Source organism: Embiotoca jacksoni, unplaced genomic scaffold, assembly GCF_022577435.1.
Source record: "Embiotoca jacksoni isolate LCO1_2020_lvr unplaced genomic scaffold, fEmbJac1.0.p SCAF_11, whole genome shotgun sequence".
Taxonomy (NCBI): domain Eukaryota; kingdom Metazoa; phylum Chordata; class Actinopteri; family Embiotocidae; genus Embiotoca; species Embiotoca jacksoni.
In genome coordinates, this window is record NW_027185241.1 from 14,096,585 (window position 1) to 14,123,765 (window position 27,181).

Below are 27,181 nucleotides of genomic sequence, written 5' to 3' on the forward strand. Positions count from 1 at the left end.
TATCTTCCTCTTCTACATTTGTATTAGAAAAAAAACACCATCGTGTTTTTTTTTTACTAAGTTAGAAGAATAAACAAAAGCATTTGTGTGTGTGTGTGTGTGTGTGTGTGTGTGTGTATAGGTGCATTTGTGCGTGCCGACAATATGCTCCCCACCTTGAGTGCACAGAAATGTGTGTGTGTGTGTGTGTGTGTGTGTGTGTGTGTGTGTGTGTGTGTGTGTGTGTGTGTTGAAACATCTCAATCACAGAGCAGAGATCAGGTTCAATTACACATGCAATAACTTTTGGGGTCTCTGTAGTCCTGGAAACCATTTATATGCTAATAAGTATGACAACAGTAATGACTTGCAATAAAAAGACATCTGCTCCTTGATCGAATCTGATATTGGAGCATTACCACAATCAGCCTTTGCTATTTGTCTTGAAACTACTTGTTAGCCTCGTAACTCCTTGTGGGAAGTGTTTTGGCACCGAGCAGGGGTGATGTAATCACCCTTGTCCCGGCCTTTTCTCCTCTCTCCGCAGTGAGTATCAGGATTGCATGTGTTTTAGTTGATTACCCATTGAAAATGAAAGGGAACACATTTTGCTGTGGAGTCAAGTTGAGTCAAACTTAATTACATGGACCAAAGTCACAATGGAGGACTTTAAAATACAGGGGAAATTGTACAAAGGCTTCATTCTCAAACCCTCGATTAACATGGGGGGGGGGGGGGAGTTATTTTATAAATCCCTACAATGGAAAAAAAAAAGTGGGAAACCTCCTGGAGAGCAGCACAGTAAGAACTGATCCCTCTTCTAGGATGGACAGATGTGTAACAGGTGTTGGATGTGCAGAGCCAACAGAGCAAGTAGTGAAAACGAGGAAGATCAATGAATTTAAGGTCAAGATTACGGTGTTTTTGGCCATGCTGGCTCTGAAAGGTAATCTCGCTTTTTTCACTTTGGTCCTGACTGAAATATCTCCACAGCGAATGGAGGATTTTTCATTCAATTTTGTTTAGACATTCATGTTGCCAAGAAGCTGAATCCTATTGACCTCAGTGACTTTTCCTCTCGTGATAAATGAAGCTGTCATTGTGTTCTTTGTGGTTTTCTGGAGTAAAATGTCCTGACAGCTGTTGGACGCATTCAGGAAAAGATTTCTCAGTAGTAAATGCTAGCATGCTAATTCTCTAAACTAAAATGGTGAACATTGTAAACATTATGTTTAACAACATGTCAGCATTGCCATTGTCAGTATGTTTGCATGCTGTTGTGAGCACCTAGCATGGTTTTAGATTGAGATTAAAAGTCCCTGAATTCCTTAGTAGTAGTAGAATAATATTTCTGAAAGTGTGGCATTGTAATACAATTATCTGAGGACAACTGGGATCCATTTTGATTATGATGCATCTTTACAGAAAATTTCATAACAAATAACTCAAAATGTCAAAGTGTCTGTCACTGTGCGGTCCTTTTTCTCTCTGCTTCTCCTCCCTCACCCCAATCAGTCGAGGCAGATGGACGCCCACCTCTGAGTCTGGTTCTGTCCGTTTTTTCTTCCTGTAACAGGGGAGTTTTCTTCCTCCCAGCTGTCTCTCATGAAGGAATTGTTGGGATTGAACTGAATTGAATAAAAGATGCTCAGTTCTCCAGGTCATGTTCAATCGAAGGGGCCTCCAAAGGCAGCTGGACTACCTTGAGTTCCTTACAGATGTTTCACCTCTCATCTGAAGGGCAGAATTTAAGAAGCCTGAAATGTCTTCAAGAAACCAAAGCAAGTCCAGTTAACTTTGAACAACTAAATAATTCAAATAACCAACTTTTTTTTTTTTTGCCTCATCTGATCAGTCATCACTGTAACATTTGTGTTATATATGATACAAATCACAGCGCAGGTAACAGATTTTTGCTGGTTGTAACAGTGTCAGAAGAAGCGACTACAAAGCTAATCACATAAATGTTACTAAATACCAACCAAACACGGCTGCTAATTCTAACTGTAATTAGATTTCATACATGCCTGTGAAGTATTTGCTGACAAGATGTAGTAAGGCATCATATCTTATTCCAGTCAGAGAACCATGCTCCGTGCAGCTCTCACTTCAAGGGCCTGAAAAAGATCAATGAGGGAGAATAGCAGTGGGACTGGACTACAAATTGAGCGGCCTTTAATCACCTCATACAGTTCACAGCGGTGTGAAAGTTCCAGCCATGAAAAGGTCTAATCACTAGTCGAGCTGAATAGAGTCAACTTGCTGCTAATAAAGGGCACACAGGGCCTGAAGGGACACATGCACACACGTGTGTGTTTGCTAATGTCTCCAGTTGCACATCCACGGACGTCCTTGCATTTGTGAATCCAGACCATTCTTTGCATAAATGCACACGCAGGGACTTAAAATTACCCACCTACATCTGCTGGATACAGATAATAACCTCCAATGTAAACATTACAATTTTTTTTATTCAAGGTTCCTAATTTGGTGAGTTTGTTAACACAAAAAGTAGTTGAGAGGTTACCATCATTTGCCAGGCTCTGGAGATGAGAATGAGAGCCGTCAGTGCTCCTAATGGGCAGAGACGTGAGGGTCATTTGTTGTTTTTTTGTTTAAAATATTACTCTATAGGAAAAAAATTGCACTGTCACTGCATATATCTGCTGCCCTTTACCTGCTATTGATTCATCACAAACAATCTAATGTGTTACAATAAAGGCAATTCTCCCTGAGATCCCACAAAGACCGATCAAGATAACAAGGAGAGAAAACTCCTCAAGGCAGCAGAAGGTTAATAAAGAAGGTGTGTAATAAGAGACCTCATTAGTGAAAACCTTTAACGATGCTTCCCAGGAAGCCCATGTAGCTGACCCAGGTGCCGCTGAGAATGTGACCTTGGAGTGACGGTAAACGGGTAATGAATCCGGCGGCCGCAGGGACACTGTGTAGTTTGCGGACAGTCAGGTCAATGAGGAGGCAAGCTATGAATCTAAATTGCATCTGTCTCCGTAGGTATTTCTCTCTCTTGTCCCCACTATAAAATGCATTGAAATAATGGTGCTCCGGTGGCTCGGAGAGATAAGAAGCACATTATTCAGGATGTTAAGTGTGGCTCACCTTGCCATATGTCACACCCTGTGTCTCTCATTTTCCTGTCAATCACCACTGCGCTAATGAATAAAGTAAAAGCACTGAAGGTAATCTGCACCCTGGAGCAGAGAATCCTTTGCATATCAAAGATAAAACACAGTTAAGATGATGTGAAAAATGTTGTATCAAAAGATTTACAGCTGTTCCAGCACTTGGAAGTTGAATAATGAGGACTTACAATCCATTTGGACACACAAAGAGATCAACTGGACTGAGATGAAGCCTTGTTCTGCCACACAGAGAAGTGACAGGTCAAACAAACAGCTCTCACCCTATGACTATTATTAACCTCTGGCTCACTCTGCTTAGAGAAAGTGCCTGCCAGCCTGTGAGACTTATTGGCAATAAAAGTCCAATTCAATCAGAATTTGGAGGAAACATGAGGGATTATGCTCATTCATCCACGCCGACCACATGTTGGTCACGCAGGTTTGTAAGTTATTTCAGCCGTGTTGGACACAATGTGTGGCAGACTCTGGTATTTACAAGTTAATTACTACTGCAGCCAAACTGGTTCTTATTGAATACATGACGATGAATAATGAGGGTTTTGCTGCTGAAGTTGCAGGAAGGTCATATTAACAGGCCTTCAAGAGAAGAATATTTTAGTGATAAAATATTGTATCAGTTGCCAGAGGATTATACATTTCTTCCCCGTGGTTTGAGCTCTGATACAGTGGGTTGGTTTAATTTGACTTCAAGCGCATTCTCCGTATTTCATTCCTGCAAATCACTGCATCCCTGTGGAGCCACGGATCTCCACACAGGGCCTCGGTGTGGTGGAGTAACAGTGAGGAAGATCAACTGAGGGTCGAGTGGATCTCTGTCGCCACCTAGAGACACATAACTGATTATCCTGACGAGGAGGACCAGGGGGAAGATAAACAGGCTTAAACTTTTTTTTTTTTTTTTAATTATCTATCGAGTCGAGTTTACTCATAATTTTAGGCTCAATTAAGATGCTTAGTGTCATGATCTTTTGCGGAAACTAAATATAAAAAATGATTCTTTCTGAAGTGCATCTACTTCTGGTGGAGGTTAAGGCATTTCTCTAAGTTGTCTCCGCTCGTCTCCGGCGTGCGGAATGAAACAAAACCCAACACACCCAGCAGCATAATCACGTGGTTGGTCATGAGGACGTAAACAGGGAAGAGAGGAGCTGAGGTAAGTGCTTTTTTTTTTTTTTTCTTTCCGTAGATGTTGGACTTTTATGCCACACTATTTGAATTAAAAGTACAAAATGTAGGAAAAGGTAATCAGCCACTTTCACGCGCTGTCGTATTTAGCATCACAGCTGATGAAAGTATCTCTCAGGCTACATGCTAACGTTAGCTCGGCGGTGACAGATCACGTTTAAAAACTACGATCCTCAAACTCTCCCGTTTAGACACCAAACACAACTTCTATCAGCAGCTGGACGACCGGTTCTCCATGTGTTCGCTGTGACGTCAAGAGATCTGGAAATTAGAAACATTTGAAGAGTTTTTCCCCTTCAGATGATTTCGGACTAAAACGTTTTCCAAATTGCTGTAATGCAAGAAAATAGTTCAAATCCTCGCCACACAATGCGGAAGACACCCGCTCTTAAGCGACGTCCTCAGTCAGCAGGACATTTGCTCTCAGTAATGTAATTGGCTTTTAACCTGCAGCTTTTTCTGTCTCAGGACCAGTCTGTGACAGAAACTGTCTGTCGCCTTAAAAAGTACCTAAAAACGTTTTAAATCATTTTCTGTTGTTTTCAAACACCCTCTTTTTTTTTTTAGGAATTGCTGGAGTATTTTATCTGCACACTCACAGTATCGAAGTGTAGTTGCATTGTGCATCTTCCTCCTCCTCCTCCTCCTCCTGCTCCTCCTCCTCCTCCTCCTCCTCCTGCTCCTCCTCCTCCTCCTCCAGCCACTATGGTGGACTTCCTGGCCGAGAACAACCTGTGTGGTCAGGCCATCCTCAGGATCGTGTCCAGAGGGAACGCCATCATCGCCGAGCTGTTGCGTCTCTCCGACTTCATCCCTCCAGTTTTTAGGCTCAAGGACAAAAGTGACCATCAGAAATATGGAGACATTATCTGTGACTTCAGCTACTTCAAGGTGCGAATTACCTCAGGAGTTTCCAAAAACCCTTTAACGTAGCCTTGAACACCTGTGATCTAAAGGTTATTGTGCTTAAACCTGTCACAGTTATTACATAATCACCAGATCACCATTATTAGAGCTTATCAACCAGTTTGCATAATAAAAATCGTTTCCATTCATTTGCATACAAACAGTTGGATGACACTAACAGAGATGTCTTATTTTCGTCACTGTTTCCACTGTTTGAGGAGTGACTCGCGTTCTTTTCATTTCGTTGCATCTCCTTCTGCTGCTGTTGTTTAATGGCACACAAGTAGAGAACTAGCGCCACCAACTGTTTATCTTGAGGCACTGTCCCGTATTTTAATGGGCATCTGTCAACATGAACATATGGTTGCAAAGCCAAACACCACAGCACTGCCTTGGGGACAGTTTGGGTTTAAGCTAGATGAAAAAGGAAATGAACAGAAAAAGAAAATGAAACTGCTAATCACAATTATTTTCTTTGATCGTCAACTTAAATTTCACGAGGGGTGGGCCAGCTGTAACTGCTAATACTGAGAAGACCACAGGGTTTGATGGAAACCACTCACATGGTGCATTCTCAGTTTTGAATTCGACATTATAAGGAATTACAGTATATTTGATGGGTGGTAATAGGAGGTATATATCCAGTGTTGGCTTTGATGCGTTGCTGCAAGTTTTCCCAGAGAGGAAAACATAGCTGAAAACCAGCTGTGTTACCTTGCTGTCATTGTGGCTGTATGTCCATTTTCATAAAGACACGAGTAGTTGCGTTTGCACTGCGTTGTCTGACAGTGTTTATTCCTCTCCAGGGTCCTGAGTATTACGAGGCGAAGCTGGAAACCAAACCTGATCTTCAGGACTTGGACGAAGAGTTTCGAGAGAACAACATTGAGATTCTGTCGAGGTTTTATCTGGCTTTTGAGAGTGTCCACAAATATATAGTAGATCTGAACAGGTACGTTTCGGGGTTTGTTTCAGTTCACTTAGAGTTCAGTCAGTTCTTCAGAAGTCAAAAACATATTTTGAGCTCATTCTGTTCAAAGAAATCATAGAAACATGGCCTGTGACCTTGAGGCACCCTTTTAAAAAAAAAAAAAAGTGAATTAGGCCAATAAAACTGATTCTGATTGAAGTTGTAGCCATGAAAGTATACAGTGCTTCAAATATGGATGTTGCTGCAAAGAAGCTAGAAATTCTAAACCCCTGGATTAAAGAAGATCTCTAAAATCACTGCAGTTTCAAGGTCGACACTCACAAGTGAAATATGGTCACAAGCTCATCTTCTGTTTCTGAGTTATGATATTAAATAATGGCCAGAAAAGGGGTTTTGCAAAACATTAGGATGTCACAGAGAAGTTGACCTTTTCCCTTTTAGATATAAAAATGTCCTTGCTTCATAATTTCTTCCGATTAGAGATTTGTGTCACATTTTGTCATAATTAGCACATTAATTCTTAGTTATTGCCAGAAATAAAAAATGTTTTAAGTTCACAGTGACCTTCGACCACCAAAATGTAATCTGTTCATCCTTGAGTCCAAGTTTAAAGAAAGTGTCTTTAGGTGTTCCTGAGATATCATGTTCATGATAATGGCATGATATCTCAGGAACACCTATCACTGTGATGTGATTATATTATCTTCTCTTCTCCAGATATTTGGATGACCTGTATGAGGGGGTTTATATTCAGCAGACCTTGGAGACTGTGCTTCTAAATGAGGATGGGAAACAGCTCCTAGTAAGTAACCCAAATACTAATTAGTTTTCATTTTGTAACATCACAAAACAAGTGAACTTTACACACAAGCTGTCGTCTTCTAGATATCTGTTTCTGATGAGATAATATTAGTCACCTGTGTCTCTGATTTCCGATTAATGTACTTTGTCCTTATAATGACACATCAGAAGTAACTGAAGAGAGACTACAGAAGTTGTGTGTGTTTTTTCCCCCTCAGTGTGAAGCTCTCTACCTGTACGGAGTCATGCTGCTGGTTATTGACCATAAGATTGAAGGGGAGGTCAGAGAGCGGATGCTCGTGTCCTATTATAGATACAGGTGAGCCTGTGACTCACGCGCCCCCCGTGCGTACATACGACATTTTCTCGGTGACTCACGTTCGATACGCTCAGTTCACTTGTTAGCCAGAGAGCTCGCTCAGCAGCAGAAGTTGAGTCACTTCCCTGACTCATAGACACCTTTGTCAGGTACACACAAGACCACGCACACAAACACGCTGAAGCAACACACAGAGCAACAGATCTGAACATTCAGAATCACTACTTTACCCGTGTTAACCAGTAAATAACATGTGTTTGTGTTGATGGTTATCAAAAATGCATACTTTAATTAAAAAAACTTTTTTTTTTCTCCCTCAGTGCTGCCCGTTCATCAGCTGACTCCAACCTGGACGACATCTGCAAGCTCCTGCGCAGCACCGGCTACTCCAGCCAGCCGGGAGCCAAACGGCCAGCTCACTACCCGGAGAGCTACTTCCAGAGGGTTCCCATCAGCGCCACCTTCATCAGCATGGTCGTTGGGAGGCTGCGCTCAGACGACATCTACAACCAAGTGAGAAACAATTTGGACAGACACAATTTTGTTTTCTGAGACTGTAGCCTGAGTGGGTATAGATTGTAGTCTAAATCTTCATCTATCCTTTTGTCCACCAGGTTTCTGCTTACCCTCTGCCAGAGCATCGAAGCACAGCGCTGGCTAACCAGGCAGCCATGCTGTACATCTGCCTCTACTTCAGTCCCTCCATCCTGCAGACCCAGCAGGCCAAGATGAGGGAGATAGTGGACAAGTACTTCCCTGATAACTGGGTAAGACACATAGGTGTCCTTTTAAGCTGTACTTCGTCAAACCGGTGGATTAGAGCTGCATATAAACTACTTTATAAAATGCTACAGTGTTCACTGTCTTATATATGTCTCTGTTTATTATTGGGAATATTGGATTGATGTGTTTGTGTCGTCTGTCTGCAGGTTATCAGTATCTATATGGGCATCACAGTGAACCTGGTGGAGGCCTGGGAGCCGTACAAAGCTGCCAAGACTGCTCTCAACTACACCCTGGACTCCGCTAACATCAAAGAGCAGGTATTAAAAAATGCATTAGCTTCAATGTTACAGTGTCTTCAGATTTTTCAATTTGAAGTCTTTCGGTGTGTTAATCTGTCGGAGTGACTGCACAGAATCTAAAGTGAAACACAAATCTGCAACTTCAGAAAGACAATTTGAACCTTCTCTTGAGAAGTTAGTTAAAAGGATGGTGTAATGAATTGTCCAGAATGAAAGATTTCCCACTGTACGCTCCACCATCTCTGTGTTTAGGCCACTCGGTATGCAGCCAGCATGGAGAGCCTCAGACCTCAGGTGCAGCAGCTGCTGAAGGAGGGTTTCCTCAGGGAAGAGATCATCCTGGACAACATTCCCAAACTGCTCAACTGTCTGAGGGACTGCAACGTTGCTATTCGCTGGCTGATGCTGCACTCTGCAGAGTCAGGTGAGAATATTTGTCCGATTTTTCCTGAAATACCATGAAACTGCTCGGAGAAGAAGACGCATCGAGTGTCTCGTGACGCTTCAATTGACCACCAAATAAAGCTAACTGGGAAAAGTCAAGGAATATTTAGAATTATTTGTTATTTTTCACATTTTATGAAATTCATATCAAATTTCACATCTGCCGATTTATAGTTAGCTTGAGCTGTCTTACTTGAGATTAATTCATTACTAGAGAATTTATTGAAATGTTAATACGGTACAATGACACCCATATTTCCAAACTTTGCCTTACTTTTAGAAAGGTGATGTTAATGAAACTATTGTTTTGATTTCTAAATTACGAATACAAGTCATCTTTTGTCTCGTAGCCTACGACCCAAACAACAAGCGACTGCGTCAGATCAAAGACCAAGTGCTCAACGACTCCAAGTACAACCCCAGGATCCTGTTCCAGATCCTGCTCGACACGGCTCAGTTTGAGTTCACACTCAAAGAGGTAGGACACTTTCATTAATTTCACATAATGTCATGGTGACAGAGAAAAACATGGGAAAATAAGAGCAAATTGTCATTAATAGTAAAGGAAATGTTAAAGAAAAAAAGTGTTGCGCTTCTTTTTGTGTGTGACGTGAATACCTGAATCCACTGTGGCTCTCTTTTCTTTATTAGCATACAGTGAGATAGCATATGGCTAGGCAGCCTTATCATTAGGAGAGGACACAAATTTAATGTCCTAATTACACATCTCATCTGACTAATCCTTCCTCGTCGACTTAGCATCTGCGCTGTCCCTCTTCCAGATGTTCAAGCAGATGCTGTCAGAGAAGCAGATCAAATGGGAGAGCTACAAGAAGGAGGGATCAGAGAGAATGACTGAGCTGGCCGAAGTCTTCTCTGGCGTCAAACCTCTCACCAGGGTGGAGAAAAACGGTGAGCTAGGCTGGATAAGGTGAAAGGATTACACACAGTGACCATAGGAGCCTCAGCCGTGCGGCGTTTCACACTTTGAACGTCATTTCAGTGTTGGAACACAAATGCTTACACGGGTTTCAGTTGTTCAGAGGAAAATGTTGAGGCAGGGAAACATGCTGGAAAGAAATGGATTAAAGGTAGGCACGCAGGGGGAGGCGGATTAAATTTACATCAGTCATACTTAGCTCGAGCAGAGAGACACGTTTTTCTTAACCACCAGCTTTTGGGAAACACTTTGATAACATTTTGTGTCTCGCTTGTACCGCACACCTCTACTATCCTTCACAGAGAACTTGCAGGCCTGGTTCAGGGAAATCTCAAAGCAGATCGAGTCTTTGAACTACGAGGACTCTACGGCTGCTGGGAGGAAGACAGTTCAGCTGATACAGGCTCTCGTCGAGGTGAGCAGGATAATTATATTTCCACCATGGTTTCACAGTTTCAGTGTGGATCTGGTGAAGATAATGGTGTTAATGCTCCCTTCTTGAGTGCAAGAAGATGCTTTGTTTGCCTCGTGCGTGGATAATAAGTGAATCCAAGAACAATGTTGAAAAGCAGTAGCAGAACTAAATTGAACTTTTACTAAATTCATATAAACAGAAACATGACTCAAGATGCTTTTTTCTGTCTTTCGTGGCGCCATTTATTATAAAACTACAAATGGAACAACAGCTGGGAGATGTTTATATATGTGAATATTGGCTGTTTGCAAAATTAGCTAGTCGTTGCTAAATTATGTTCATGAGTCAAAAATGTGATGAGTCCCTACAGAAAATTATCTCCAAGAAAATAACAATACCAAAAAAAAATGTGCGACAATCCTCGGATAAAGACCTGTGAGTGCAGCGGTGTGTGTTTTGTGCAGCAGTGTGTGTGTGTGTGTGTGTGTGTGTGTAAAATGTTTTCCTCCCTGTCTGCAGGTCCAGGAGTTCCACCAGCTGGAGTCGAACATGCAGGTCTGTCAGTTCCTGGCCGACACCAGGAAGTTCCTTCACCAAATGATCCGCACCATCAATATCAAAGAGGAAGTCCTCATCACCATGCAGATCGTTGGAGACCTGTCCTACGCATGGCAGATAATTGACAGGTACTTAGTTGCTGATGAGGAATAAAATGATACAAAATACGGCTCATATAGAGGGGTTAATTTGTGTGATATCATATATTGGTGTACAGTATAACCTCACTTTTGATAAAGTAGATCAATGATAGTAAAGTAACCATGAATATACTGAAAGTGAATCAGTCTCTTCACAGGTCAGTTAAATGCCTTATAAATAAGAAATAATATGCACCATCACTGCTCTTATCTCTTCATAGCTCCTCATTATTATGCAGATACTAACACACGTGTCTTTCACACGGTCAGCCAAAGACAGCAGAGGCCCTTACTGCTTAGCATTCTGTATCATAAACCATGAAAAATACCACAGTGCTGCTGCTGGTTTGACTTTGATTTTTGTTTTGTCTGTGAAGCAGATTTCACCAGTGTTTGCTGACTTATGTTTTATTCTGCAGCTTTACATCCATTATGCAGGAGAGCATCCGAGTCAACCCGTCCATGGTCACCAAACTGAGAGCTACATTTCTGAAGGTGAGGTGCTGTTTGTGTTCAACAGACGTGTGCACACACTGAAAAAAGAACAATGAAGAATTGATGAATTATTCCCATAGCCTTGGCTTGATATGGAGAAGTGTTACCCGTGAGTTTAAAGTGGTCATTTTGTGTGTGTTTGTGTGACCAGCTGGCGTCTGCGCTGGATCTTCCCTTGCTGCGTATCAACCAGGCCAACAGCGCTGACCTGCTGAGTGTTTCACAGTTCTACTCTGGAGAGTTGGTGGCTTATGTCAGAAAGGTACGAGACAGTAGATCTTCCAAAAGTAGATTCTGTTTCCAAATGTTTTTTTTGTCAAGGAGGACTGATGTTCCCTGTGGTACTCACAGATGAACATGGCCTCATAACATCAACAAATGAGCTCTGCGTGCCGCAAATTATTGTTCAGTATCTGTGCAGTAACAGCTTCAGGAATGATTCATGTTTTGAAAACAATCTGTTTGGCAAATTTACCCACAAAAATAATGTGTAGTGGATGTCTGCCTTAAGACGGTGCTACCTTCTGGTGTCATTGACACATCATGCATCACTTCATGCCAGAGGACTCGCTCCTTCTAGCTGTGCACAATATTCTTCATCCACAGCATCATGCACCATCTTGCTTCTGAGGACTAATCTCAACCATCCAGCTTTAAAAAAAAACACCAAAAAACTCAAACATAATCTAGATTCATGTTGGTGCTCAGTTTGTTTTATTTTCTTGCCGCCAGGTCCTGCAAATTATCCCGGAGAGCATGTTTACGTCTTTGGCCAAAATCATCAAACTGCAGATCCACGACATCATGGAGGTGCCCACCCGGCTGGATAAGGACAAACTAAAGGACTACTCTCAGCTGGGGGCTCGCTATGAAGTAAATCTGACTCCTACTCCTCCAGTGTTGTTCAGTCTCACTGATGTAAATTTTAAAAAAAAAACAGATCTTATATAAAGTGCGGGCCACATGTTGTTTTGTTTTGATGTCGACTCATCTGCTGTTCGGGAATTGGAGGCAGCAAGTTGGCCTTTTTTTGAAAAAAAATTCTATCACACCCACAGGATTTGATGTGAAATACAAATTAGAGAAGAAAGTTTGAAGTGAAAACAGATTGTGCCAGCAGATGTACTTGAACTGCATGAATTAGAATTTCAAGCACTGAAGTCCAAACTTGTTTTTATAAGGCCTCTTTTAAAATGCAGTTAAATGCCTTGAAGTGAAATGTGAGTGTCACAGAGTTTAACTTTTCAACTAGAAAACAAAACAACATCGCAACTGTTTGTTTATGCAGTACAATGTCTGCTTGTAGTCATCTCTATAACCATTGTTGTGGAGTAGCTTATCCCAATACTTTCACATTGGATTGTGACTGTCATCTGTTAACCTGAACATCCTGTTTCATGTGATGACAGGTGGCGAAACTCACCCACGACATCTCTATTTTCACCGAGGGCATCTTGATGATGAAGACCACTCTCGTTGGGATCATTAAGGTGAATGCTGCGATGAAGTTATTTGGACTTTGGAGGAAGATTTCCAGACGGATTTGATGCCGACGTCAGCCGCAGCGCAGTTTGCATTATTAACAGGCTGTGATGTTTTAGGTGGATCCGAAGCAGCTGCTGGAGGACGGCATCAGGAAGGAGCTGGTGAAGAGGGTGGCTTATGCTTTGCACAAAGGCTTGATCTTCAACCCCAAGGCTAAGGTGAGACATTAGATCTGTTATGTGCTGATAGCATCATCAGTCCTCAGTTGAAGTTTCTGATTTATTTGGTGTGATTAAAAATCAAATCACAGTGATTGATAGATCTTTCTGTGGAATGCTGCAGCCAAAGTTGAATTCACCTCCTGCCCTGTGAGAATCAAGGAAAACAGCAGTTAAAAACAGGAGAGTAAACAATAATAAAATATTCTTCTCTGTCAGCTAAGTGAACTGATGCCCAAGCTGAAGGAGATGGCGGCCACCATGGATGGCTTCTACAGGTCGTTCGAGTACATCCAGGACTACGTCAGCATTTACGGCCTTAAAATCTGGCAGGAGGAAGTTTCCCGCATCATCAACTACAATGTAGAGCAGGAGTGCAACAGTTTCCTCAGGACCAAGGTCAGGCTTAATACACGAGCGTGCTTTTTACAATACTGAATAGTGTCATCAATAGGAAATGCTCTGTTTGTTTGGTCAGTAAAGGGAGTTGATTGATCGGGTTGATTTCTTGCTCCCATTCAGATCCAGGACTGGCAGAGCGTGCACCAGTCCACCCACATCCCGATCCCCAAGTTTCCCTCTGTGGACGAGTCCGCCACCTTCATTGGTCGCCTGTGCAGGGAGATCCTCCGAATCACTGATCCCAAGTATGTCTCCTCAAATACAACAGTGAAATTACAAAAGAAGAATCACTGCAATCCAACTAACTGAACAACTCAGTTTGAATCTGAAAACGGAGATCAGAATCTCAGCTCATCTATGGAGATGTCAATCTTCTGTCCTTCCTGCAGGGTGACGTGCTACATCGACCAGATGAACACCTGGTACGACCTGAAGAGCCACCATGAGGTGACCAACAACCGGCTGTTCTCTGAGATCCAGAACACCCTGGGAACATTTGGTCTCAATGGATTGGATCGCCTGCTGTGCTTCATGATTGTCAAGGAACTTCAGGTAATCAGCCCTTCAGAAAAGGGCTCAGACTCGCCGACAAAACTGAAACCCTAAAACCTTGTAAGGGTTTTTATGACGTCTTCAGTGCACGTAGTTTGAACTCCTGAATGTAACTGCAGCGTGTTTGTCTCATCAGAACTTCCTGACGATGATTCAGAAGACCATCCTGAAGGACAAAGCTGTGGTGGATGTCTTCAAAACCATGCTGGGCGCCGTTAACCCAGTGCAGGGCATTGTGGGTAGGTATTCACTGAGGGAAATCTATAACCTGCCAGATTTTTATCTTCCTCATACAAAATCTATGTATTATTTCGTTGTTATAGGTAATGCCAGCAAAGTGTACGCCACCGCTGTGGCCAAATCCCAGAAGATCTGGGGTGGGTACCTGGAGTCCATCATGAAGGTACTAATCCATGTCGTTCTCTCATGTTAGTGAATAGTAAATAAATACCAAGACAAGATGAAAGAAAAATAATGTCACACGCCTGTGTTTTTTGTAGGTCGGTCAGATGCAGATTCTCAGACAGCAGATTGCTAATGAGCTAAACTACTCCTGCAAGTTTGACTCCAAACACCTGGCCGCTGCCTTGGAAAACCTCAACAAGTCAGTCTTTTCTCTGCACTAAAGATCAGACTACTTTAGGAATGTCTCTTTAAGAATATAGTTTGTATTGTTGGTGTTGAGGGAAATGTGTCGTTTCATTTCAAAGTCATTAAAGGCACTGACATGAGCTGTATGCTGCTGTTGTTTGTGGTTTATGGACTAAATTGGATGTCAACAGTAGATAGTTGTTCAGTTCCTACTCTTTCTTGTGGCCTGTACTTGGTACTCAAAAAAAAAAAAAAAAAAGTTAAAAGTAAAAGCTGGAAAATGATTATTTCAGTACATCTAACTTTTCTTTACAATCTTCTTTTATTCTTTCCTGTGCACTCTGGTTACGGCCTCGTCAGGTCTCTGCTGGCAGATATTGAGGCCCATTACCAGGACCCATCTCTGCCCTACCCTAAAGAGGACAACACTCTTCTGTACGACATCACTGCCTACCTGGAGGCTGCGGGTATTCACAACCCACTCAACAAGGTTGGGAGATGAAGGGTGTTTCTTTCCCTGTAATGATGTATTCTTGTTCTAATCTCACATTCCACCTGGAATCAAAAACACAAACTGAAGTGTCATCACATCATCCTTTGTTTTCTGTTCTGATTTCTGTTTTGTCCTCTAAACATTACTGATGTTCAGACCATTTTTCCTCTTTTTCTGCTTCATACAGATATACATCACTACAAAGCGCCTCCCTTACTTCCCCATCATCAACTTCCTATTTATTATTGCTCAGCTGCCTAAACTTCAGTACAGCAAAAACCAAGGTAAGCTTTTTTGGGGGGTTTTCTGTATCGTAGCTCTCATTAAACTCAGATGTTCAGTTTCATCTTTAGAAATGATACATTTTCTAGTTTCATTCATCCATCACCGTAGCATTTGTATGTTTCCCTCATGTTTTTGTTGACGTGAGAGTCAACCCACGATATAACACCCATTATTGGCTTCTGTATTTCAATTTGAATAAGGTTTTAATTGGATAGGCTCTTTACCACTCTCAGCACACATTGAAGATTACTGCTGAAAATATAAGAAGTCACTACTTGGAAGTATTGTGAGCTCACCAGATTCTCGGTCTAACAGTGGTAATTCGGTGGTAGATTTCTCCATCAGTGTACCAGAGTTACCGGCATGTGAGTCTTCCAGCTCATGTAAATGGATGACGGTTTGTGCTTTTCCAGGAATGACCTGCAGAAAAGCCACAGACCCTGTCGACTGGCCTCCGCTGGTGCTCGGCCTGCTCACCCTGCTCAAGCAGTTCCACTCCAGATACACACAGCAGTTCTTGGCTCTGATTGGTCAGTTCATCCGCTCTATCATGGAGCAGTGCACAAGGTAACACAAGAGACGGAATCATTTCTGAAATTACATATGGAATTGATTACTTTGTGTGTTTGTGTCAAGTAGGTTTTCTTTTTGGTGATTGTTTATTGATCTTATTAGTAGATGTATCTGGTTATAGCTTCATCAATTCATCTTTGAGTTTCCAATCTAATCCCATTATAGTCAGAAAATCCCCGACATGCCCTCTGATGTGGTGGGAGCTCTGATGTTCCTCGAAGACTATGTGAAGTACACAAAACTGTCCCGTAAGGTAGGTCAACTTTCACCTCATTAATACTGCCAGCAGTGCTGTAAAACAATAGTAAGACAATAGTAGACTAACGTTTCACAATAACTGGGGGTGGTGGACAACCTTAGACATTTTTAATCACTATATCTTGTATGTTAGTGTGTGTTCTGCACGTTAGTCATGTTTATTTCTCTCTATCTTCTGTTTTTCTGAAGGTGGCCGAAGCTCACGTGCCCAGTTTCATTTTTGATGAGTTCCGAACAATACTGTGAAGATCTGGATGAAGTATTTAATCTGAACACTCTGCTTCTGTTCACTACAGACATTTTGACTTATTGTAGGAAAAGCACAGGGGCTACTAACAACATAAACTATTGCTTTGTTCTATTAAAGTGTTTCAGTCAGCTGTGACCGTGAGTCAGCACACACTAAACTCAACCAGCGAAAGCAACTAAATGAGATTCAGCCATCATTCATTTTATTATTTGCACCTGTGATTCTCCTACAGTGGGATGTCTGATGTGGGGCCTATTGAAGTGTTTACTTACATTTCGTTATTTAGACTAATAATGCTTTGCACTAATTACAGATTGTATATAGATAGAATACTGAATTGCCTCTGAATTAACTTGCCAACTTTGTCAACTACCATTCTGTGCCATTTCCAAATGAAATTCATTCATAAAAATGATTGTTCATAAGCTCGTGTTTTGTCTTTCTCTTCTGTTGCTAAATCTTTTGGACCAGGCTTTTACTTTGAAATTAACGTACCCGGAAGTTAAAACCTAGCCGTTGTTGTAGTTCCTTTTTTACGCGGGTGATTTGTGTCTATTTCTACAGTGTCATTATTTTTTTTAACACTTCGCCTGTTTATCTTCTTAACAGCGTTTCCGGAAGAAAAAAAAACAAACCCCAGATAGTTGTTAAGACGCTGATACGAAACATTCAGGCGGTAAGCAGGACCGTGAGTAGGTTAGCCAGCAAGGCCAAACTAAGTTGGCTGACTGCAGGTTGTGTGTGAGTGAAACGTCGCCATGTCTCTGAACGAGGTCCGCGTCTCTGTGCTGAGCCTGCGGTCGTGTCAGTCAGACATCCGCACGGGGATGGACATACTGACGGATGTGGCCATGGACCTGGCGGAAGCTCGGGGTAAATATACGGCTTCGTGCGTTTACATTAACACAAGTCAAAGGTAAAATGTCGCACTTCACTACACCGGCAGTGCAGATTTGACTCGAGTACCCGCACATCAATATACAAATACTCCATTACGAGTAGAAGTCCTGCATGAAACATCCTACTTGAAGTAAACGTACACGAAGATCTGCAGCAACATGTAGTTGAAGCGCCGGTTTGGTCCCTCTGACTGACACGTGATCAATGTATGACGTCATTCAATTATTATTTAATAATAAAGCATCCCTTTGTAAGCAGCACGTGTTGGAGCTGCTGCAGGTGGAGCTAGTTTGAAGTAAATAAAAACAGTAAATCTGAGGTTTCCGCAGATGATTACTGGGAGAGGAAAGAAGAGAAAAGTCCTGATTCACAAATCTGATTTCAACGTTTGATTCAGGGTTTTATTTATTTTTTGCTGAGATATTGGATTATTTGAATTTATATCAAGTTAAAACTACGTGAGAAGTTTAGAGGGGGAGAAAAAAAATCACTACCTGGTTGTTAATAACTCTTGTAAGACGAAAGAAGACAAAACAGGTTAATCACCACTGGTTTCATCTTTAAGAGTGCGTTGTATTTTAAAGGCATCCTATATTATCCCCCGTGTCCAATCTTCATCTGAAAGGTAACTAAAGCTGTCAGACAAATGTTGCAGAGCAGGAAACACAATAGTTCCCTCTGAAATTCAGTGGAGTAAAAGTATAAAGTAGCATCAAAAGAAAATAATCAAGTAAAGTACAAGTATCTCAATTGTTCAGTACTTAAGTACATTTCAGTACTTTGTCAATTTCCATCACTTGACTACATTTATCAGACAGCAATAGTTACAGTTACTTCTGAAATGTAACTTTTAAATACAAAACTTTTGATCAGCTTATTAATATGATGCATTGGTAGCTCTAGATTAAATCAGCCAACAGTATGTAATATCGGCTCACTGCCTCAACTAAAGCATCAGTAATAATGATCCAATAATATAATGATGTTTCACTTGTAGGGATCCGTCTGCAGTACGAGTACCTGCACACTCAACACAAGTTGTTAATACTGCTGTTTTCATGCAAGATGATAATTACAGGACCTTTTTTTTGTAATGGTATATTTTTAGCGCGTGTCATAGGTATTGTTAATAATGTAAATGGTCTGCAGACTTCTTTCATGACTGTGTGCTCTCATGTTTCAGAGGAAGGGGTTCACACTGGCATCAAAGAGATGGAGGTCATGATTCTGGAGTGTGCCAAGCTGGACAGGGAGATTGACTACTTTGTTGACATCGTAGACCAAGTCACATCTGCGGTGAGGGGAAACCTGACATGGACTAATCACATAAGTGGGAAACAGGCTTACTTCTGTGCTAAATGAACTGAGCTCAAGATGCATTACAGCGTGAGGGATTGATTAATGGAACATATGTACATTCGGATGACTGAGTGTTTGAAAGGTCCTTTAGTCCTGCCATGGACTTCCTGTCATGACAAAGTGCTACTTTTAAGTGGCAGTTAAAGGGATGAACTTGACTAATTGCAAAGATCAAGGAAACATACTTCTGTTTCTGAAGGCTGGAGCACAGCAGCCGGAGGCCTTGGTCAACCTGTCCGCCACGGTGAAGGAGCAGTTCACTGAGAGGATCGCCCAACTGTCGGACGCTGATCTGCACAATCACTCCAAAGTCATGGCCTTCAAGGACAGCATCAAGACCTCTTTCAACCAAGGTGAGGCCTGTGGAGCGACACACGAGGGGAACTACTGGGGTTCAGTCGACTGCTGGACTCTGCAATCAGGACGTAGGAAAGTTTGATAATAGGCGTGTTCGCGGGAGGACATCTCAGCTTTCCAGGATAATTAGTTTAATTTGAAACTCAGCTTCATTCGTTTGTTATTGAATGTTGGTCTGGTCACCCCGTTGCTGTTATTTCCTGCTTTTTAGTCGGGGTTCCCGTCACGGCCCTGATTACGAAGGCGGCCCACACATGCTTTTCAGGTTCTCTGCAGAAATTTAGTTAGTGTTATTATATATGAAGTTATTTTTCCCAGCATGAGTCGGTCCCAGAAGCTGCACTGTGTGAAACGCGAGAAACCCCATTTTGAGGTAGAGCGTTGTAAAATGAGATCATTTTCCTGTCAATGTCATCAAGCATCATTATTGATCGCTGAATCGGCAGCAAAACGTCGTGTTCCTGTTGAGAGATACTTTTTAAAGGCTGAAATTGAAGGACGTTGCATGGCTCAACCGTCTGGAAGACTTTAAGAAGGCGACACTTAAGAGTTTGTTTTGATACCTCGGGCTCAGGATAACCTTTGTAGTTGCAGCTGTGTCTGGACAACAACAACTGACAGTGAACTTTATATGTGGACTATAAACGGGAGAGATTGATGTCTGTGTACGAGTGTGAGTGGAAGAAATGTTTGCGTGTGCCGGTAGGTATCCGTGCACCTGTTGGGGGTGACGTTTCAGGGCTACATGCGCGACCATAAATGTACTGCGGTTGGACATTTGGAAACAAACTCGCATGTTGTGTTTTCAGCCAATGAAGAGTCGGCAGAGAACATGGAGGAGCTCGATGAGGACATCGCTGTAACTCAGAGCCAAGTCAACTTCACCTGCCCACTCACACAGGTAGATTACTGCCGGATGCTGATGTCTGAATTTACTTCACATAATTATGCTGTCCCAAGTCCACTTACTGCTGCTTTCTATTTGAAAACATTTCTATTTTCTTACTCGTCTCCCTAATTTCTGACGACAGTTACGGATTTGTTTCAATATCAGCAAAACACAGAGAGGCACTTTGATGTTTTAGCAGCGAAATGTTGATTTCTGTTTCATTATATTACTCGCCTCTATTGATTTGTATTCAAGGTGGAAATGGTGAACCCGATGAAGAACAAGAAGTGTAACCACCACTATGAGGAACCGGCCATACTGGACCTGATCAAAAGGAGACACAGCCAGAATAAGAAATGCCGGTAAGACCGCGGTCCCTCGGAGGACTGCTAGAAAGTTAAGTCAGGTTTTGCAGCAGCAAACAACTCCACAGGCTAACGTGGGACCAGCAGGCCGCCTTCATTCACATTTTCTTTATTATGCTGCTTTGATGTTGGAATTAAATTAAATGTGGCTGCACCTGGGGGACCACTGATGAAATCCCAGCGCCGGTCCATGTTGTTGTCAGAGAAACCTGCCTATTGTCTCGAGCCCTGCCTGTGGTCACCGAGCTCCATTATAGCAGCAATATCCTGATTGTGATTAGGTGTATGACAGATGAAATGATGTGTACCTGCAGTCAACAGCGTTTCATCAGACGTTGCTTCCTGCGTACTGAAGTGCCTATCATTCAGCGCTACGGGGGGGGAATCAGTGCTTCGAGGTAAAAGTTAGCGAAGCACGTGTCGTGTTGGAAAAGTTTCTGCAATGCAACGTTTACATGTAAGAACACAGAAAAGAAGTCATCCAATCAGCAGCTGAGTCAGAGCTGGCATGGAAGTTAACAAAGTGTTTGCTCACCTAACGTCAGGCTTCCCACAGGTCCTGGAATTTATGGAATATCATGGAATTATAAAAAGTCTATTCCAGACATGGAAAGTCTGGATTTGATCACTTTGAGCCAAGTCATGGAATATCCTGAAGTTCTGTTTAAATTTTAGTAGCCATTAATCAAAATGTAATTTTTCCATGAAGTATTTTTCTATAAAGTGTTATTTAACTTTCTTCCCGAGGAGTTTCACAGCCTTTCCACTCATCAACAATCACGTCAGTGCAGATATACTTTTTTTCCCCCCTGCGGCTGCTAACGAAGGCAAACATGCAGGAAAAAAGACATTTCAAAAACGTTTCAATAAAGCCAGATGTAAAGTTTGTTTACTTTCTATTGATCTATTAAAATATGGAAAGGGGTTCCTTTGCAGTTACGCTAACAGTAAAAAGCATGCTGTCCCCGTCACTGCTCTGCTGAGGCCCAGTGGAGGAGAATCTTTACATGGGGGGGCAGTCCAAGGGGAAAAAAAACGACATTTTGCACTGAAACACCCGAGAACTGGTAAATATATCTAGCAAATTGCTAGAAATAAAGTAATGTGGCTGGATCTTTTTCTGATCAGCACAAAAGCGGACTGTTTTTCTGTTCATTATAGATCATGGAAATTCATTTTTAGTCAGGGAATTTGACATTCACTTGATTTGAGTGGGAACACAATGTGTTGCACACGGTTTTGATCAGACATGCTGTCTTGTGTGTTTAGACGCTCTTCAATCTCTCTCTTTCAGCTGTCCCGTGGTGGGATGTGGGAACGCAAACGTCAGAGAGTCCGACCTCATTCTTGACCAGGTGCTGAGGAGAAGGATCCAGAGCCAGAAGAGGCAGAACAGCCACACTTAGTGCTCTACATTTTCATTGGCAGCATCAGTGGTCATAAAACCCAGGGAAGGACTTGGATACCGAGAGAGGATCACAGGAGTATTTTGAGCCAGTTTGTTAAGTTTGGCTAATGTTTTTTTTTTAATAAATATTTTTTCAGACATTTGTTCCTCAGAAAATCTCTGCTGCTCAGTTGAATTTGATCTGGAGCATTTTTGTGTGCATAATTTTATACCAACACACTTTGTCATTGATGTCTCAAATTGTAGATATTTGTTAACAGAACCACAAGAGGGCACTTTTTGCTCAAAGTCGGTGCAGATGAAGTGAAGTCCACAGCTCTGGATTATAAAGTCTCAGTTTCAGGTATGCACAGTATTGATCCCCATAGTTTATTATAGATGTCGGAAGTGCTCATTTGAGTCTTTCCTGCAGGTTAGTGAGTCAGTACTCTCTGCTCAGCTGATTAATGAATATTGGAAATGATAAATCTTTGCGACTTGTGATCTTCCTCAAAAGAAGACAGTCTCTTGTAATTACAAGAACAATACTGTAGAAAAAACCCCTCAAAAATCAGTTACGTGAATGAGCCATAAACAAACGGTTGTTTAACATCTGGGGGAATGCACTTAAGTGATTAAATCTCTCGCTGCCTGCTCTCCTTGTGAAGGGTCTTTGTTCCAAAGAGAAACAAACAAAGGCTGCGTTGAGATGAAACTAGGTGAAGCTAATCTTTTAATAACCTTGCATCAGGAATTTATTTTTTCCTCAATCTCTTAATTGCTCTTTCCCTCCAATGAGTGCGTCACACAGCACTAAGAGCATTTAGCCAGTGAAGATATTAACTGGCAACAAATGCTCGAACTAATGTTGACTCACTCATTTCTCCACTTCATTTTAAATTTCCTCTGTGTGAGTCTAATGTTGTTTACTGCACAAAATATGAAGTCAGGTAATTTCTCAATAACAGTTCAATTTGTGGGAAGTGCACTCAAAACCAGTGTTGCATCACAGGCAGAGCCATTAAAGCTGTTTCTTTGGGAGGGAAGCAGAGACATAAATATCATTAAGGAATTCAGTCACAATATCGCACCGACACGCTGCTGAGAACAGAAAACAATTCATTCCTCCTAGATGTTTGCTTACTTCTGGTTCTTTTTGATCTGGCATTCATGTTCATCTCTCCCAAAGCCCCAAGAAGTAGGTGTAATGGCTGCCTGAGACACTGTAAGCCTGGATATCGGCCGTGTCCAAGGAGGACTTTTACCTTTTGGCTGCAAGTAAACATGGTTTCACTTCTTGGAACGGGAGCGTTGGCCGGGGCAGCGCCACAGCCGGGTGGAGAGTGAGGAGAACAGCAGAGCTCTGATTAGACACTTCAAACTTCTGCTTTGACCCAGGCCTCAAAGCTTTTCATTGACTGATTTTCTTTTGTCCAGACAGTCTGATGCTTCACCATCAAAAAAGAAGTCTGGTTGACACACAGATTTGTCAAAGCGACTCTCCCTCCTTCTCCGATACAATTCCCTTCCAGCAGAAATAAACTTCACAGCAACTACAAACCAAACAATTACAATTACAATGACAACCTGAATTTTAATGGAAATAATAATGTATGGCTTCAGTTTTGCAGCACATTTTATTTATTTATTCTTTGAAAGAAACCAATTTTGTCTGAGTAGTTTCTGTCTGAATGAATGCAGAAAACTATATAATTTACTTTCACTAACCCGTATGGGTATAAGCGTCAGCTAAATGAAATGTAATGTAATGTGTGTTACATTATAAATTCCTGTACATACAATAATGTAAGTTGGCACAGAGTTTATTTTATAGTACAGTTGAATTTTTAGACCTCCATTTCTTTTAAAGATACATGTTTCTGAGAAATAATGAAAGAAGTACTGACTGACAGGCCGACTGACCAGAGCGCTTGTTTTTTTGTTTGTTTTGTTGTAAAACAATCTCATCCTGAGGTGATTAATTCATGAGGAAGTATTACACACGGCCTCAATTTGTTTTTTCCCTTCATACGCAAACACAATTCCCTGATTTCTCCCTTTGTATAGATGTATAATGGTAATCTGTGCCCCATCAAGTCTGATAGTTGTGTAACTTCGATTCTAAACTTTGAGGCATTTTTTTCACCTCCCTTACAGAAAAAAACCCACATGGGAAACACATTATCACTGAAACATGTTTACCACAACATATGATTGCAACATATGATAACATGTGGAAATGTTTTCACATTAATATCTACATAGAGCTTCACACATTATCACGTTTCCCATGTGCAAAATAGCATATGTATGTGGTCCCATGTTATCAGATGACGGTTTGCACAAATACAAATGTTCTGCTTTTAACTTTAAAACTTGTATTTTTTTCTGCAAGGGCTCTTTTATAGATTTGTTGATTAAAAGATATGGACAGTATTTTATGCTTTTAATTCATCTTGATGATTTAAAACAAAACCCACTATTGATCACATGGATGGTTATGATGCTGAGAAGTGGGATTGTCTTGAGTTTTACGTTTTAAATTTTTTTTTTTTTTTTTAAATCATTTAAATAATGTATCCTTATAACATATTAAACTGCCTGGATTCAGTAAATTAGTGACAACAAATAAATATTCTCCCATGCAAATCAAACTGCAGTGGAAAGATCTCTAGTTAGTGTCTTTTTATATACTTATTTGAGTAGAAGTGAGGACTGAATATGCAAATCAGTGGGAAAACGCGCACTGTGTCTTTAAATAACAACACCTCCCAGCAGTCGCTAGATGCTGGGCGAGTTTCGCTGCAACAAACACTGTGCTTCGTACTAAAGACAGTCTATACAGCAGAGCAAACCACACAGAGCAACAGCTTACCGTACAGGAAGCAGAACAGCCGCCTACACAAACTAAAACACTGTATTGTTTCCGACGTGACAACAGGACGGAGAAAAGCTGCGGAGAGACGCTGAGCTGCAGGTGAGTGGATCTGCTGCCCGGAGACTTTACTGTGGACTGACCCAAAGAAAAGGAGTGATGGTGGAGTACAGCTGACTGACTGATCAGCAGCAGTGTGTCTGAGATGTAAAAAGTACAAATAGCTGTAGTTCTGTTGGGGGAGTTTATGGGAACTGTGAGCCAACAGGTGCGTCAGGTCACACCTGTTGGGAATGTAAACTCAGCGTTACAGTTTGACTTGCAGATAGGCCTCTCAACTCTCTCTTTAAGACACACTCGTGTTTGTGTCCATGTAGGTCGGCGCAGTTGGCGTTCATCTGGAGACTATACAGCTGGACATGGATTACTGGTTCCCGTCTTCACCGCTTTGGATTTAGTTAGGACGCTGCACTACCCTGCGCCTCCTTTCCGTCTCCTCCCCAGCGAAGCGAGAGCGCCAAGAACAGGTGGATCCTGTTTCTGTGTTTAGTCTAACCCAAGCCTCCATCCACCTTTAACCTTTATGGGGAACCAGGTGGAGAAACTGACGCATTTGAATTACGCAGAGGTGCCAACGTCGGACCCAAATGGGTTCGACCCGGACGACGACGGACCGCGGATTGGCGTATCTTACATTTTCTCCAACGACGACGACGACGAGCAGGGCGACAATTTGGATCACTTTTCATCGGAGAACCGCCCGGCGAACCACGAGGACAAGCCCTTCGACTCCCAGGACGAGCTGGAGTGCGCGATTTACTACCGGGAGGAGTGCGTCTACGAGAGAAACACCGGAGCCGCCACGCACTCCCCGGAAAGTCTCCTGAACAAGTGCAGACCGGGAGACCTGCTGGAGTTTGTGGCCACCGGACAGTACCCACATTGGGCTGTTTACGTCGGGGATTTCCAGGTGGTTCATATGCACCGCGCTGAGATAAAGAACAACTTTCTCACCGATGTGAGCCAGGGCAAAAAAGGCAGGATAGTGAACGGCCTCTACAGGTACCGCGTGCTCCCGCCGGAGGTGATCGTGCGCAACGCCCTGGACCACGTTGGGTCGAGAGACAGAGAGCTGTACTGGAGAAACTCTGAGTGTTTCGCCGCCTGGTGCCGCTTTGGCAAACGGGAATTCAAAATCGGAGGGGAGATAAGGATTGGCAAGCAGCCGTACAGGTTAAAACTCCTCTTCTCAGAGAAGAAGAGTCATGTCCTGGAGTTTCAGAGCCTGGAGGACGTGATCATGGAGAAGAGGAGGAACGATCAGATTGGCAAAGATGCTGTGATGCAAGAGCTGGCCAACCACTTGAATGCAACACATGAGATCAAAGCGGACCACTTTGTTAACTGATAGAGGATGCTCTGGTCATTTAGGTTAAAGGAGATGCTCAGAGGAAAGAAAATGTGTGATGGTGACACCTCCAATTTGCCAGTTAAGAGCTTTGTCCATGAGCTTGTGTGTTTCCCCCCCCTCTCCAAAATAAGAGGAAACGCCCCGGCATATTGGATAACACTTGTTCCATCCTCAAGTGCATTGGCAGAGAAGATCACAAGGTTAAACCAGAATTTTCATACCTTTAATTTGCATTGAATACAAGTGAAAACTTCCCAACCCGGTGGCAACCCAACATGAACTGACTTGTGATGAATACATTTGCATTGAAGCTGCATCTGCAGTCTGAATCATTTGGGGATGAAGTCAGATTTAAATTCCCATAATTATTTTTCTAATCAAATTAATCTTTGCACAGATGAGCAGAAGCTCTCCATCTATCTGTGAGAGTGCTCAGAGGGCTTTGCTCCTGTACAACTCAGGTGTTGGAGACCGATACAGAGTGGAAGAGAGACAACAACGTGCTATTTGTTACTGTGTCTGAACCTCGAGGATTCCCTTCGTTTGTTTCATCTCCAATCATCACTCAGCTTTACCTACTCTTGGACTACACTCTGTGGACACTGTTCAGAGCCATGACTGTGCACTTTTATCAATTCACCCTGTTTCAACAGTTTATTTTTTGAAAAAATGAAAAAGATGTTTGTATGAAGGATTATGGAAATAAATATATATTTGAAGAATCAAGTTTTTTTTTTTTGCTTTTCTACTGAAGGATTGTGGCTGACCTTTTAAATGTTTTGCGGCAATGTTGATGCTAATCAATAACTTTCAAACCAAGAACTTCAGGGAAAGCAGGAGAGGTGACTCTAAACAAACTCTGAACTCCAGCATTGTTTTGCACTGCACAGGCGGTTTGAAAGCAGCTGCACCCTGGCCATCTCACTCCAGCTCACACCCTGAGAGCCATTGCTCTACCTGTTAACCCAGTAAAGGATCCCTGCTCTTTGTTTGCCACTGTGTGTGAGAAGAGTTGGCTACTCTACAGTTAAAGCAGCTCCTGCTGCCAGTTTTGATCTAAATATTTACCTCAGCAGCTGGTCCCTGAAACTACTTAAACAATCCGCTTTGTTGGCTTGTGTCAAGTTGTGTTCCAAACGTGCTGGACATTTTGCTTTGTTTATACCTCGGCCGACTGAAGATAAGTCATTTCTCAAAGTTTAGCCGCGGGCTAGAAATGTTCTTTGCAC

The 27,181-nt window shown here is 42.1% G+C and overlaps 3 protein-coding genes across 3 annotated transcripts; all 3 read left to right on the forward strand.

The window, feature by feature from the left end:
• Positions 1-1,859: 1,859 nt before the first annotated feature.
• washc5 (WASH complex subunit 5) lies at positions 1,860-16,834 on the forward strand. The gene is made up of 29 exons (XM_069143251.1): positions 1,860-4,296; positions 4,896-5,219; positions 6,041-6,186; positions 6,883-6,967; positions 7,185-7,285; positions 7,606-7,798; positions 7,900-8,052; positions 8,215-8,328; positions 8,563-8,734; positions 9,105-9,232; positions 9,537-9,666; positions 9,997-10,109; positions 10,629-10,795; positions 11,227-11,302; positions 11,454-11,564; positions 12,035-12,175; positions 12,712-12,792; positions 12,904-13,005; positions 13,225-13,404; positions 13,528-13,652; positions 13,797-13,959; positions 14,096-14,198; positions 14,283-14,362; positions 14,460-14,563; positions 14,911-15,040; positions 15,231-15,327; positions 15,742-15,895; positions 16,067-16,154; positions 16,349-16,834. The coding sequence occupies exons 2-29, from the start codon at positions 5,034-5,036 to the stop codon at positions 16,403-16,405; spliced, it is 3,480 nt and encodes a 1,159-aa protein (XP_068999352.1). The 5' UTR covers positions 1,860-4,296; positions 4,896-5,033; the 3' UTR covers positions 16,406-16,834.
• An 81-nt stretch (positions 16,835-16,915) lies between these two features.
• nsmce2 (NSE2 (MMS21) homolog, SMC5-SMC6 complex SUMO ligase) lies at positions 16,916-24,083 on the forward strand. The gene is made up of 6 exons (XM_069143253.1): positions 16,916-17,282; positions 18,493-18,605; positions 18,868-19,021; positions 19,835-19,926; positions 20,170-20,276; positions 21,574-24,083. Exons 1-6 carry the CDS (start codon positions 17,168-17,170, stop codon positions 21,683-21,685), a joined length of 693 nt encoding a protein of 230 aa, XP_068999354.1. The 5' UTR covers positions 16,916-17,167; the 3' UTR covers positions 21,686-24,083.
• A 398-nt stretch (positions 24,084-24,481) lies between these two features.
• Positions 24,482-26,674, forward strand: lratd2b (LRAT domain containing 2b). The gene is made up of 2 exons (XM_069143254.1): positions 24,482-24,643; positions 24,919-26,674. The coding sequence occupies exon 2, from the start codon at positions 25,125-25,127 to the stop codon at positions 25,947-25,949; it is 825 nt and encodes a 274-aa protein (XP_068999355.1). The 5' UTR covers positions 24,482-24,643; positions 24,919-25,124; the 3' UTR covers positions 25,950-26,674.
• Positions 26,675-27,181: the final 507 nt, after the last annotated feature.

What these genes read in the sequence shown, in the direction of transcription:
- lratd2b (XM_069143254.1), top strand. Translation starts at nt 25,125, where the DNA reads ATGGGGAACCAGGTGGAGAAACTGACGCATTTGAATTACGCAGAGGTG.
- nsmce2 (XM_069143253.1), top strand. Translation starts at nt 17,168, where the DNA reads ATGTCTCTGAACGAGGTCCGCGTCTCTGTGCTGAGCCTGCGGTCGTGT. An exon ending in TAGACCAAGTCACATCTGCG is followed by an intron (nt 18,606 to 18,867) that starts GTGAGGGGAAAC and finishes CTGTTTCTGAAG; the next exon opens with GCTGGAGCACAGCAGCCGGA. An exon ending in TCACCTGCCCACTCACACAG is followed by an intron (nt 19,927 to 20,169) that starts GTAGATTACTGC and finishes TTTGTATTCAAG; the next exon opens with GTGGAAATGGTGAACCCGAT.
- washc5 (XM_069143251.1), top strand. Translation starts at nt 5,034, where the DNA reads ATGGTGGACTTCCTGGCCGAGAACAACCTGTGTGGTCAGGCCATCCTC. An exon ending in GTGTCCTATTATAGATACAG is followed by an intron (nt 7,286 to 7,605) that starts GTGAGCCTGTGA and finishes TTTCTCCCTCAG; the next exon opens with TGCTGCCCGTTCATCAGCTG. An exon ending in CCCAGTGCAGGGCATTGTGG is followed by an intron (nt 14,199 to 14,282) that starts GTAGGTATTCAC and finishes TCGTTGTTATAG; the next exon opens with GTAATGCCAGCAAAGTGTAC.